We start from the raw sequence: 14690 nt of genomic DNA on the forward strand, positions 1-14690 counted from the left end.
TTTCTTTTTATGAGGAGGTAAGTAAAACCTTGGACAGAGGGGTGGCGGTGGACGTGGTATACTTGGATTTTGCAAAAGCATTCGATACAGTTCCCCACACACGGCTCATGTGTAAGGTAAAGTCTACAGGTTTGGAAATATCAGTTTGTAAATGGATAGAAAATTGGCTAGAAGACAGAATTCAGAGAGTAGTGGTTAATGACTCTTACTCTGAATGGTCTAAGGTTATCAGTGGTGTACCCCAAGGTTCAGTGCTGGGACCCTTACTTTTTAACATCTTTATAAATGATATTCGGTCTGGGATCAAAAGTAATATTTCTGTCTTTGCAGATGACACCAAGATATGCAGTGGAATAACGTCTTTACAGGATGTCTCCAATTTACAAGCCGACCTCAATACACTGTCTAATTGGGCGACTATGTGGCAGATGAGGTTTAATGTTGATAAATGTAAAGTTATGCACTTGGGGCCTAAGAATATGCATGCATCATACATGCTAGGGGGAGTACAACTGGGGGAATCCATAGTGGAGAAGGATCTGGGGGTTTTGGTAGACCATAAGCTCAATAACAACATGCAATGCCAAGCTGCTGTTTGCAAAGCGAGCAAAGTCCTTTCTTGTATTAAGAGAGGTATGGACTCCAGAGAAAGAGATATAATTTTGCCCCTGTTCAAATCATTAGTAAGACCTCACCTGGAATATGCCGTTCAGTTTTGGGCACCAGTTCTCAAAAAGGATATCGGGGAACTGGAGAAAGTGCAGAGAAGGGCAACCAAACTGATAAGAGGCATGGAGGAACTCAGCTATGAGGAGAGATTAGAGGAACTAAATTTATTCACTCTTGAGAAGAGGAGATTAAGGGGGGATATGATCAACATGTTCAAATACATTAGGGGTCCATATAGTGAACTTGGTGTTGAGTTGTTCTCTGTACGGTCAACCCAGAGGACACGGGGGCACTCTTTACGTCTAGAGGAAGAGAGATTTCATCTTCAAGTACGGAAAGGTTTCTTCACAGTTAGAGCTGTGAAAATGTGGAATAGACTCCCGCCAGAGGTGGTTCTGGCCAGTTCAGTAGACTGCTTTAAGAAAGGCTTGGATACTTTCCTGATGGTACATAATATAACTAGGTACTAACATAGGTAAAGTTGATCCAGGGAAAATCCGATCGCCTGTTGGGGGATCAGGAAGGAATTTTTTTCCCCTGCTGTAGCAAATTGGCGCATGCTCTGCTGGTTTTTTTTTTCGCCTTCCTCTGGATCAATTGTGGGCATAAAATTGGGTATCTGGATTGTACGATTATTTTTTATTTTATTTATTTGTTTTTAAGGTTGAACTGGATGGACTTGTGTCTTTTTTCAACCTGACTAACTATGTAACTATGTAACTATGTAACTATATCCACTATTTTGTAGATGCTATAACTTTTGCGGCAACAAATCAATATATGCTTATTGGGATTTTTTTTTTTTTTTTTTTTAAGGCGCATAAAATAAAAAACACAGAGGTGATAACATGCCACCAAAAGAAAGCTGTGTGTGGGGGGGGGGGGGGGGGACCACGCAATTGTCGGTTAAAGTAACGCAGTGCCATATCGCAAAAAATGGCCTGGTCATTAAAGTGGAAGTAAAGCCTCCTATCGTTTTTCAGCCATGGAAGCTTCCGTCTTGGCCTCTGTTTTGATCTGCAACTGCCTTGATGCTACACATATGATCAGTTATGACATCAGTCATTTGATGGTTTGACAGTTTGGTTGAGAGCACAACCAATGGCAGCTTTACATTTATGGCACATACCAGAAATGTAACTGTTTATTCAAACTGTTAAATGGATGGGTTTACTTCCACTTTTAAGGCAGTAAAACCTGGGGTTGCAGTGAACTGGTTGTAAACCTGAAAAATGAAATGCAACGATCACTAGGCTGAATAGATCAGCAGTAGAAAGCATTTGAGCTTGCTTTGAGCTTAACACTGTCCGTGTTCCCTGTTTAGTAGCAATCTTTCCTGATGTGCTGAGGACAATAAAGCTGACACCAAGAAAAAAATGGGGATGGCCCATCCCTTCTGTGTTGATTGACAGACTCTGCAGTGGGGTCAACTGTGTGATGTAATTGGAGTTGGAGGCAGTGAGTGTGCTGCAGTTTAACCACTTCAATACCTGGCACTTAAACACCTTCCTGCCCAGACCAATTTTGAGCTTTCAGCGCTGTCGCACTTTGAATGACAATTGCTCGGTCATGCTACACTGTACCCAAATGACATTTTTATCATTTTTTTTCCCCACCAATAGAGCTTTCTTTTGGTGATATTTGATCACCTCCTACGGTTTTAATTTTTTGCGCTACAAATAAAAAAATACAGAAAATTTGGAAAAAAAATTGTTTTTTATTTCAGTTTCAAAACTTTGTAAATAAGTACGTTTTTCTCCTTCACTGATGGGGCTACACTGATGGGCACTGATAAGGCGGCACTGATGAGGTGGCATTGATGGACAGTGATATGTGGCACTGATAGGCGGCATTGATGGGCGACACGGATGGGCACTGATGGGTGGCACAAATTGGCACTGATGGGTGGCACAGATGGGCATGGGTGGCAGATGGGCATGGGTGGCACAGATGGGCATGGATGGGTGGCACAGATGGGCACTGATAGGCGGCGTTGTATTATGTCATACTGTACTAATGGATGCCAATCAGTGCCAAACAATAATGCATGCCAATCAGTGATGCCCATTGTGGGCACTGATTGGCATCCATTGTGGGCACTGACTGGCATCCCTGGTGGTCTAGGGAGGATTACCTTTTGCTGGGCATCCCTGGCGGTCCAGTGTGGGCATCCTCAGGGGGGCTGTGCTGATAATCGATCAGCACAGACCCCCCCCCCCCCCCTGTCAGAGGAGCAGCCGATCGGCTCTCCTCTACTCGCGTCTGACAGATGCGAGTGAGGAAAAGCCGATCACCGGCTCTTTCTATTTACACTGTGATCAGCCATGATTGGACACGGATCACTTTGCCACCGTCAATTGCCTATAGGGCGGGCGGCAAGTGGTTAAGCCTAGTACACACTAATATTTTTTTTTTTTTTTTTTTTTTTTTTTTTTTCATTCAACCCAGCAGGGCTGAAAAAAAAACCCTGAGACCCCTTTCACACTGGGACAGTTTTCAGGCGCTTTAGAACTGGATATGGCCTCTAAGTGCCTGAAAACTGTCTCCCATTTATTCATGTGACTCTTCTCACTGGGGCGGTGCACTTGCGAGATGTTACAAAGTTACAAAGCAATCGGCATCTTTGGGGTGGTTTGTGAGCACTGTATTTAAAGCTTCCAAAAGACCCTGCCCATTGGACTGAATGGGCAGTGCTTCCAAAACGATTTGGGGTTAAAGCAAGCGGCGCTTTAGCGCCCACGTGGCTGCGGCCTCAATGGGGTCTGAAAGATCGGGAGAAACTGCTCTATTAACTATCCGTTGGTACAGCAATCTCCCCTGCTGTGCTATTCTATTCTGAATGGGGTGGGGGTGACTCACACACAAACGATGTAAAAGAAAATGTGGTTCATCAGACCAGACCTCCTTCCATTTGTCTATGGAATTAGATATTTGGTGTTCACCTTTACCTGTCATGTCAGTGGTCATAATGTTGTGTGTGGGGGGGGGGGGGGGGGGTGTACACATGTATACGTGTGCATCTCATAAAATTAGAATATCATCAAAGTTTATTTTTATATCAGCAATTAAATTCAGAAAGTGAAACTCGTATATTTTTATATAGACTTGTTACATACAGAGTGATTTCAGTATCTCAGAAAATTAGAAGATTACATAAGACTAGTTTTATTTAAAAAAAAAAAAAAAAAATTTAATGCAATGGCTTTGATTTTAAATGCCTTACTGGAAAAGTGTGTCTAAGTATAGTATAGCATGCACTCAATACCTGGTCGGGGCTCCTATTGCATGGATTACTGCATTAATGCGGCGTGGCACTGCTGAGGAGTTGTAGAAGCCCAGGTTGCTTTGATAGCAGCTTTCAGCTCATCTGCATTGTTGGGGGTCTGGTGTCTCTCCTCTTCCTCTTGACAATGCCCTGCAGATTCTCTATGGGGTTTAGGTCACACAAATTAGTTGGCCAATCAAGAACATGATCATTAAACCAGGTATTGGTACCTTTGGCAGTGTGAGCAGGTGTCAAGTCCTGCTGGAAAATGAAATCCGCATCTTTTGGACTTTAATATAACACGGTGGACCAACAGCAACAGATGACATGGCTCCCCAAATCATCACAGGCTGTGAAAAATTTAGCAAATTTTAATTTGGAAATCAAGGCAGAGAGTCTGGAGGAAGAGTGGAGAGGCACACATTCCAAATTGCATGAGGTCCAGTCTGAAGTTTCCACAGTCTCTGATTTGGGGAGCCATGCCATCTGCTGGTGTGGGTCCACTTTTTTTTTTATTAAGACCAAAGATAAAGCAATGCTGATTTTCCTTTTCCAGCAGGGCTTTTCCCCCCTCTCCCCTCTCCCCCTCATAATTTTTAGTGTGAGGCCTAAAAGATTACACTATTATGTGTGTGTTGTGTTTTTTTTTTTTTTTTTTTTTTTTTTCACGTCGAACTAATGAATTGCAATTTTTCTTTTCTTTCTGTACCTCTGTAGGAGACCTTTGCAAGAGCAAAAAACTGGGTGAAAGAGCTTCAGAGGCAGGCTAGTCCAAACATTGTAATTGCCTTGTCTGGGAATAAGGCTGACCTCTCCAGCAAAAGAGCTGTAGATTTTCAGGTGAGCTTGCTAGCTTTGTTCCCATCCCAATACAGAGAGCACATCTAGAATACTTTCATATCATCTTTTGCTTTGTTGCAGGAAGCTCAAGCCTATGCAGATGACAACAGCTTGCTATTCATGGAGACGTCTGCTAAAACCGCTATGAATGTGAATGAAATATTTATGGCTATAGGTGAGATTTCTCACTAGTCTTTACATGGGGTCAGCAGATAAACATACTTTCATTTTGTTCTGCACTTATGATAAGAGCATACTCCTATATTTAAGCAAATCCTGGTTTAGATTGTTCTGCATGGTGGAGTTTAAATGAATTGGTACTGTAAGAAAATGTGGTTGCAGGTCCCAACAGATTAACCTATATACAACATACACCTATCCTATCTATCAACAGGGACCTGCTGAAGAAGGTGGTAGCAGCAATTCTCTAGGAACCAGTGAATGTTTTAAAGCTGGGAAACAATTTTACAAACCTAGCTGTTCCAACTCTCATATTCCCAATGATCTTTTAGTATCTTCAAATGTGAAAAAATATATTTCTTATATTCATCGACCGACACAGCTGCTCTCTGTAACAAATGGGTTGTTAGCCTTCTCACTAGGAGAATACTAGGCATAGTTGTAACACAACATTCAGAACTCTTAGTTCTGCCCAGTGGGCTGGTCCCTCAGGCTACAACCCTCCACCCTGCAAAGCGGCATCAGTTTTTACTTTGCCTAGTAAAGGAGAAGGACCTAGGAACCCTGCGGGCCCATCGGTCCGTGCTTCGCTTTTATTTTTATTTTTTACACAGAAGCTTGGATTTTTGCGCAAGATGAATTATCCTATGATCTACTATCAACAGCTGGCTGGGTAACAGGCTGGATACCCTTATCCTTGTAGTCTCCCCAGTCCGGCCAACGAGCGTGTGCCGGTCGCAGCTACGGCTCGGCAGGCCACGACATAACTCGGCTCCAGAGGTGGTCGGTGAGCTTTTATGCTCCGGGGCACACATACCGGGCTACTGATGTCTGCGTCACAGTATGCCGAGGCCAGTAGCTACCCTGTACCAATCAGGTGTAGATCTACAATGTAATGTCTCCCAGCTTCAGGACTGGTAAGTACAGCTCTCCCTGCCCCGGCGGGGTTGAGCAGCTGGGCATTCCCTGGGAGGTCGATTTGGGGGTCCCTCACCTCCCTCTCTTCTCTCCCCTGTCCCTATCTCCTCTCCCCTCCTCCTCAGGGGGGGGGGGGGGATGCTGCATGTGGTACTGAGGTGTGTGTGTGATCCCTGAGGGCGCTCACTTTGAATAGGGGACTGGCTGGTGGTGCTTGGCTCCTGGGAGGTGCCTGTGAGGATCTGGCTGTATCTTTGGTGCAGCGCTGTATCTCTGCCACGTTTCTGTCTATGTCCCTCATGGAAGCTGGCCGGCGGCCATTTTAGGTGTGGGCAAGGGCAGCAGGTCTTCTGGGCTTCAAGTGGCCATTTTCCCAGTGCTTCCCTATATCAGGACACTGGCGGCCCTATTCTAGAAGCCTGAGCACGTTTCAGTGTTCTCCAGCAAGCAGCTACATGTGCATTCAGCTTCCGGTCTGTTTTACTGGACGCTGGCTGGCCGTTTTTATGTAGTCTGAGCAAGTTTTTCAGATCGTTTTAGCGATCGTTCTGATGGACTACCACCGACGGTTTGGATTTCCTCTGCACCTGGGAGCACTAGGGGTCTACAGGCACTGCTGTGAACAGCGCAGAACTCCTCAGGGTGGTGAGTCCGGTGAGTTGGAGCCCCTAATTCGGTGGCAGCAAGGAGGGTGGGACCGTCACTGTCCTAAGTCCCCTTCAGGTGGCAGACAGGTTAGGGTCAGCATGGCTTCAGAAACTGGTTTGTTCCCCCGAAATCCAGGCAATTGCATTGGGTCACCTGCGGACTGCGCAGTCCCCATGGACACCCTGACGGCGGTCCTCAATTTGTTTGTTGCCAAGATGGAGGCGGTGCGTGTGAAGAAGGTGCTAAAAATTACTTATTTTGACAAGTTTATTTACAAGGAATGGGGTCGCCCGCAACTGACCTTTTCGGTCCCCAAATACATGGTGGTGCGTTACCCCTTTTGAGGAAAGCCTTCTCAAAGTTGTCGGCTCCTCCGGTCATGGACCCCCCCAGTATCCAGGTTAGATAAAGTAACCACGATACCGGTTGAGGGGACTCCTGCATTCAAGGATCCCACGGACAGGAAGGCCGAGGCTCGTTCCTTGTATACGGTTGTGGGGTCAGCCGTGCGACCTGTACTGGCATCCGCACTGGTGTCGCAGACACTGACTGAGTGGGCAAAACTTTTGCCCAGCGAATTGGGAGAGCAACAGGTTTCCCCTGTTTGCGTGGAACTAGCTGACCAACTAGTGCAAGACCTTAAGTACGTCTGTGACGTGGCCCTTGATACTCTCCCTCTGTTATCCAGGGCTTCAGTGTCAGCTGTGGTGCTGAGGCACCTAATTTGGCTAAAATGCTGGTCTGCTGATGGATCGTCCCTTCCTTGGCGACCAGCTCTTTGGAGCCTCATTAGATGACATTATTAAAAATGCCACCGGTGGTAAGAGTACCCTACTCCCACAGGCCAGGAAGGCTAAGGAGCCACGCCGTAGGCAAGGGCCCTCTTTTTCCATTTACAAACTGCTTTTTCGTCCGCCCGGAGCTTCGACAAAGCGCCCCCCAGCTCGACAGGATGCCCATGGATGGGAAAAAGCGTCCCTGGAACCGCAAGCCTGCGAATCAAAGTGCTACCGCATGAAGGTTTTCCCCCACCCATGTCTTGGGTGGGGCGTCGCCTTCAGGAATTTGCAGCCGGTGGTCCTCCCGGTTATCCGACCTATGGGTCTGCGATCTGATTTCCACAGGCTACGAGTTAGTTTCTCTCTTGGCCGCCAAACCAATTCTTCCCCTCCAGCACACCCGTATCCCCGGTTTTCCGGGAGGCCCTGTTAGGAGCGGTGAGGGACTTGCTGAAACAGGGGGTGATTGTACCGGTTCCAGACTCGAAACGCTTCCAGGGATTCTACTCAAATCTTTGTGGTTACCAAGAAGGAAGGGGTATGTCAGATTTTGGACCTGAAATCCCTCAATCACTTTGTGAAAGTGCAGAGGTTCAGAATGGAATCGGTTCGCTCAGTAGTCGCTGCACTCCATCAAGGGGACTCCATGGCATCCTTAGACATCCAGGATGCGTACCTGCACATACCAATTTGCCTTCGGCATCAAAAGTTTCTGCGATTTGCAGTCAGGGAAGCCCACTATCAGTTTGCGGCTCTTCCTTTTTGGTCTGGCATCGGCCCCCAGTACCAAGGTACTGGCTCCAGCTTTGTCGCAGCAACGCCAACGTGGGATTGTGATCATGGAATACCTAGACTATCTCCTCTTGAGGGCATCTTCCTCCTCAGAGGAGGATGTGGCAATCACCATGCAGACCCTGCAAGAATTTGGGTGGCTGTTGAACCTCAAAAAGTCGGTGATTGTGCCGACCCAGCATCTGGAGTACCTAGGTTTTCTGTTGGACTCCAGGGAAGTGAGTTTTTCTCCCTTCAAACTAATTGCAGACTCGGATCCGCAGTAAAACTGCTGATGAACTGCAAGTGGTCGTCTCTCTGCTTTTGCATGCGAGTACTGGGGCTCATGGTAGCCTCCTTCGAGGCAGTACCTTATGCCCAGTTCTACACCAGAGTCCTGCAGAAGGAGATTTTGACAAAATGGGACAAATCTTAGTTGTCCCTGGATCGACAGATCCAAGTGAGCCAGTCAGTAAGACTCGCTGATCTGGAGGTTGAGATCCCTGGTGATTCAGTTCGGAAAATCGTTCCTTCCTCTGAAATGGACGGTGATCACGACGGACGCCAGTCTATCCAGCTGGGGTGGAGTGATAGGGGTTCAGTCAGCTCAGGGCCTCTGGTTGATAGAATCCGAGTTGCCGATTTAATCTGCTCGCTGCACGGGAGTTCGCTCACATACTTCGGTGGGCAGAGCGGCACATACCGGCCCTGTCGGCCATTTACATCCCGGGAGTGGAGAACTGGCAGGCGGACTATCTGAGTCGACAGATGCTGGACCCAGGAGAATGGGCATTGCATCTGGAGATATTTAGGTAGCCTGAAGTGGGACACACCAGACGTGGCTCTACTGGCCTCCTGTCTCAATCTTAAGGTGCCAAGATTCGTGTCCAGGACAAGAGATCCGTGGGCCGACGCATCAGGCGCGCTGGTGGCTCCGTGGGCTCGGTACCAGCTGATCTATGCCTTTCCTCCACTGAAACTGTTGCCACATGTGCTTCGCAGAGTGGAAGCCGAGGGGATCCCAGTGATACTGGTTGCCCCAGATTGGCCTCAGCGTCATTGGTACACAGACCTGGTGCGTCTGGTGGCAGACGCTCCCTGGCGACTGCCGTTGCGAGAGGACCTTCTGTCTCAAGGTCCGATTCTCCATCCTGCTTTACCATTGCTGACTTTAATGGCATGGCTATTGAGAGCCAGGTGTTGAGGAACCGGGGTCTGTCGGACTCGGTGATTCCAACTATGTTGAGAGCATGGAAATCTTCTCGAAAGATATACCATCGTACCTGGAAGGCCTACATCTCCATGTGTGAGGAGAAAGGATGGCAACCGCACTCTTTTTCCATATCTAGGATCCTGCTGTTTCTCCAGCAAGGAGTAGACCAGAGATTGGCATTAAGCACCATCAAAGGGCAAATTTCAGCCTTAGCTGTGTTTTTTTTGTTGTTTTGTTTTCCCCCCAAACGACCCCCTGGCATCGCACTCCTTGGTGAGTACCTTCGTTCAGGGGGTACGACATGTAGTTCCTCCGGTGCGTCCACCGTTACCCCCATGGGATTTGAACCTGATGTTGTTGGCGCTTCAAAAACAGCTGTTTGAAAACATCAGGGAAATTCCCCTGTTGACCCTTTCCCAGAAAGTGATCTTTCTAGTGGCCATCACATCGGCCAGGAGGGTTTGAGAACTGGGGGCCTTGTCCTGCAAGTCGCCCTATCTTGTTATCCACAGGGATAAGGTGGCGTTGCGCCCGCAACAGTCTTTTTTTTTTTTTTTCTGAAAGTGGTCTCGGCTTTTCATATCAATGAGGACATTGTATTACCATTTCTGTGTCCTAAGCCGAAACACTCTAAGGAAGTGGCCCTTCGCGCTCTTGACGGGGTTAGGGCCCTGAAGGTGTATTTGTCTGCCACGGCTCCTTTTCAGAAGTCAGACTCACTGTTTGTTTCGGTGGCTGGTCCAAAGAAAGGCATGGCGGTCTCGTCGGCCACCATTTCCAAGTGGATCAGACAGATTGTAGTACAAGCATACGCCTTGAAGGGGCAGGTGCCCCCCTTTCCGGTCATGGCCCACTCCATAAGGGCAATCGAACGTCTTGGGCCTTCCGACACCAAGCGTCGGTCACTTAGGTGTGTAAGGCGGCAACATGGTCATCTATCCACAAGTTTACCAAGTTCTACAAGGTAGACGTCAGTGCATTGGCTGATGCCTGTTTTGGCCACAAAGTTTTGCAGGCGGCCGTGTCGTTTCCTGATTTTTCGATTAAAAACAGTACTGTTGTGTTAATGCACTGTTGCATTACTTCCGCAGTTTGGTGTGGTCTTGGATCACTCCTGTTGAGGATATCCTGTTTTTTTGTGGTGGTTTTCCACGCACTTTTTTTTGTGGGTATAGTTTCACTAGTTTCCACTCGCCATGGTGGATGAAGTTTCTATGCTGTTTTTTCCCACTCCTCGTTTTTGGCACTGCTTGGGGACGTCCCTTTTTGTTAGAGAGGCGCTGTGTCGGTCGGTGAATATAAGAGAGAAAATAGGATTTTTTGTACTCACCGTAAAATCCTTTTCGCTGTAATTCACTGACCGACACAGCACCCACCCCTCCTTTTTATCTTTGTTATACTGCTTGTTGACGTACTGATGCTGCTTTGCAGGGTGGAGGGTTGTAGCCTGAGGGACCGCCCCCTGGGTGGAACTAAGTTCTGAGTGTTGTGTTACAACTATGCCTAGTATTCTTCTAGTGATAAGGCTAACAACCCATTTGTTACAGAGAGGAGCTGTGTCGGTCGGTGAATTACAGAGAAAAGGATTTTACAGTACAAAAAATACTATTATTCATATACTTGTGATAGCATCAGTTTGACTTTACTTAGTATGGCTGGGCCATGCACATTGAACTATGTATCCCATCTTGCTTTTGGATTGTAGTTACCTGATGTGCAATGTAGATGGAAATAAGAGTTGACAACTATGAACCCACAGAGGATTACGTGACCCATGCTCATGTTTAATAGCACTGCCCACTGTTCATTTCACGCTGAAGACATGAGGTCTTGGCACAAGCGCTGATCAGTTTACACACTGTCAGTGAGGGGACTCGTCATCCTGCTGCACATAGAACAGCCAAAGTGTTTGGTCCTTGCACAGTAAATTGCAAATAGCATCTGAAGGAAGACTTTTTTTTTTTTTTTTTTTTTTTTTTTATGCAGTCAGATGAGAATGCTCCTGTTTAAAAGGTAAATGAAGCTAATATTACATGCCATGTATCTGAATATACATTTTTCCCGGAGTGGGGTTGTAAGTCAACCAATTTTTGTTTCATACCTTTAGTTTTTTCAGTATATAGGGGTTCAACTGACATAGTGGGGTGGCAGGGGTTTTGAGATCGCAATGGTTAGGAGGGACCTCTGAACTACTTCATTGGGCTAGATATGGAATGAGGGAAGGAATGTAATATAAGGCCTTTGTCTGGTACCGAACTAAATGGTGATCAGTTGGAAAATGTAGCCCCTCCTCCAGGTTTTTTTTATGTCTATGTCCACTGGGAATATTGCTGTTGCAACCCTCAAAGTGAAGTAAAATGTCCCCAACAGGACACAGATGGCAAAAAAACTGTATTTTCAAGCTTTTCTTATCAAAAAATAAAAAATAGTCTGTGTTTACACTTAAATAAGCTGTAGAGTAATTCTTGGCAGGCATACAGCTGCCACTACTTTTGACATTTTAAACATACCTTGAGCATAGATATTGCACAAATGTGTGTGGGGGTTTTTTTTTTTTTTTTTTTTTTTTTTCCTTCTTCTTTCACCATATATATCACACTCATAATTAATTAATTTTTCTTCTTTAGCTAAGAAGCTGCCGAAGAATGAGCCCCAAAGTGCACAAGGAGCCCCCGGAAGGAACAGAGGGGTTGACCTCCAGGAAAACAACCCTCCTGCTAGGAGCCAGTGCTGTAGTAACTGAGTTCCTGCCTTCTCACTTGTCGCCTATTGGTAGAGAAGAAAGGAGTCAAAACACAGAAATATCCATAATTACAACACACCATTTAAAAGCTTCAGATCAAGAAATAAACCAACAAGAAAATCTGAGATGAGACTGGAAATCCACTCTAATCATACTTGGTCCTCACAGAATCAGAATGAACTCTGGCTCTGAAGGGGCTAAGATAGACGCTGTGAACCTGTATTGTATCATCTTCACCACTCCAGTTTGTAAATGATCAGCGTCCTGATGGATATCTCATTCCACCTGCACTTTTTTCCTTGTATAAATACTAATTCAATTTTTAAGTCTTAAGTCACTTTTAATATATGTATTATAAATATATAAATATGAACTATGATCTGATTAACTTTCCATTTCCTTGCCCTCTTGTCCCCCCTCCATTTTAGTAGCTTTGGTGGTGGGTACAAAAGGGGTAGAGGTGCTCTCAGAATTCTCAAGTGCTTTTGATTGAACTTGATGAACATGTTCATCACAAGCTCTAACTTAAAGGGTACCTGTGAGGTTAAAAAACATGGGAGCTGCCATTGCTTGTGCGTGTAAATTTTTTCTTTTTTTTTTCTTTAACGTGCAGGCTCTAGTGTTGTCACCCTGGTCCTGTTTACACTACCTTGTGAGATTAAACCTGGATCAAGCATGTGACCTGCACAGTCTAGATTAGAATGTCTGAGCTCCAGTTCTGCAAATCCTTGCATACGTGTTTCAGATCTGTATCTCACTAGGTAGTCAAGTCAGGTTCAGGATTACAGTACAGGTCTGCACCTTTACTTACTAAGCAAGTGACCGCTCCCATATTTATGTCCTCCAAGGTTTCATATAAACAGTATATTGTGAAGACAGAAAGCTGTGTACATTGACATGCATATATGTATGGAGTGTATATGAATATATATTTTTTTTCATATGTTTAATCCCCTTAATACAGAATGCCTTGCTAAGTTAAACTTTAATCCAATTGCCTTTCTGGAAACAATGAGATTGATCAAAATGGCACCTTGGAGCTAAAACCGCTTACCAGGAAGTGGCATGGTTTTGTCATTTTTGGAGAAATGGGTTGCTCATTGACTTTTCCCTTTTTGCCTTTCTTCAGAAATAATCATGTTATTTTATATTCTTCATAGGTGTCTTCAGTCATGTGAACCATGTAAAGGCTGTCAGGGCCAAAAAAGCACTTAAGTAGTGGTAAAAAAAAAAAAAATCACTAAATGGTTTTACTGATCCGTGGCATTTTCTGGAACTTAGTCTGTTTGCTGGATCAAACTGTCAGTGTTTTGCCATCATGTTTATGTAATCAAGATATGACAAAATCACATTTTACTTGACAGCCACATATATAATATATCTCTATCTATATCCCACAGCCAATCGAATAAGGGTCATTTCTGCAATTGTGTTCTATTTCTTTATACGGCTGGGGAAAAAAAATGTGGATGATTAGCTGGCTACATACACCACAGTATACCATGTAAAAGCAGATGAGAGATTTTATTTTGGAATATAGCAGTCTGGATGTTGTATAACTGCTGTCATTACATATGCATAGACTGATCGCCACCGTAAAGTTACCCAAGTAACTGTAAATTAAAGCCAGTACAGACCCCATCTTCAACACTTGTGTATCTTTGGGAGCTGTGAAGCTGATTTTTGTAATTTTGGCTATCTAAGGTGTCTTTCTGTCTCTATACCCAGTCACATGACCAAATATCAGTTGTGAGTATTAGGGGGAAGGGAACCTCTATTTTTTTTTTTCTTCATATTCTGTATTTTGTATTGTATGTTCTCTGCAATATGTACTTAATCAGTATATCTTGATAATACAGTATGTACCCAAATAGAAACCTTGTTTCTTCCATTTTGTGCATAGAAGAATGTAAGACTTTTCAGGGTACATGACCGCAATCATTTACATTTGTACTGATCACCATTTTGCATATTCCAAGTTTTTTTTTTTTTCAAGGTCCTAGGTGATACCTGAAATTGTAAGGTTGGTGAAAAGAAAAGTTAAATGAATTGTTTCTGTCCTAAGTTCTACTCATCTGCATTGGCACAGAGAATCACAGCTTGACCTTATCCAAAGTGTGAAACAGTTGTGAAATGCCCAACACAGGCACAAAGCTGCAAACCCATAGGGACAAATAGAGCTTAGCTGTGACTTGAGAGAACGTGGCCCTGGCTTATTTTGCTCATCACTAAATTAATTGGGCTGTGGAAAGAAAAAGTCCTTAAACTAATTTCCCTGCTTCTAATCCATCTAAAAGGTCAGCTTTTGACCAAACTAACAAAGATGAGATAAAAAATTTCTTTAATAGTCTTCTAGTTATAGTTGGTAAGGTTGAAAAAAAGACACTAGTCCATCCAGTTCAACCTGTGTTGTGTGAGTATGCCTGTGGTTGTCAATAGTACATTGTATATCCCTGTATGTTGTGATTAAGGTGTCCATCTAACAGGTGTTGTGTGTTTTTTATTTTTTTTTACTTTCGCTCCCTGTTGATACCACTGCTTGTGGAAGAGAATTCCACATTCTTAACGCTCTGGTAGTAAAGAACCCGCTACGCAGTTTAAGGCTAAACCACTTCTCTTCCAGTTTCAGTAAATGGCAGCATGTCTTTAACCAAAAAAACAAAA

At 44.8% G+C, this 14690-nt stretch overlaps 1 protein-coding gene across 1 annotated transcript in view; it reads left to right on the forward strand.

The window, feature by feature from the left end:
• RAB5C (RAB5C, member RAS oncogene family) overlaps positions 1–13903 on the forward strand; it is a 97138-nt gene extending 83235 nt beyond the window's left edge. The window contains exons 4-6 of the mRNA XM_077459539.1: positions 4652–4774; positions 4856–4949; positions 11911–13903. Of these exons, the coding sequence (XP_077315665.1) occupies positions 4652–4774; positions 4856–4949; positions 11911–12026 (333 nt within the window). The 3' untranslated portion in view covers positions 12027–13903. The remainder of the gene's footprint in view (positions 1–4651; positions 4775–4855; positions 4950–11910) is intronic.
• The last annotated feature ends 787 nt before the right edge of the window (positions 13904–14690 follow it).

This window comes from Lithobates pipiens, unplaced genomic scaffold, assembly GCF_037356315.1.
Source record: "Lithobates pipiens isolate NorthernLeopardFrog02 unplaced genomic scaffold, aLitPip1_a1.2 Scaffold_28, whole genome shotgun sequence".
NCBI lineage: Eukaryota > Metazoa > Chordata > Amphibia > Anura > Ranidae > Lithobates > Lithobates pipiens.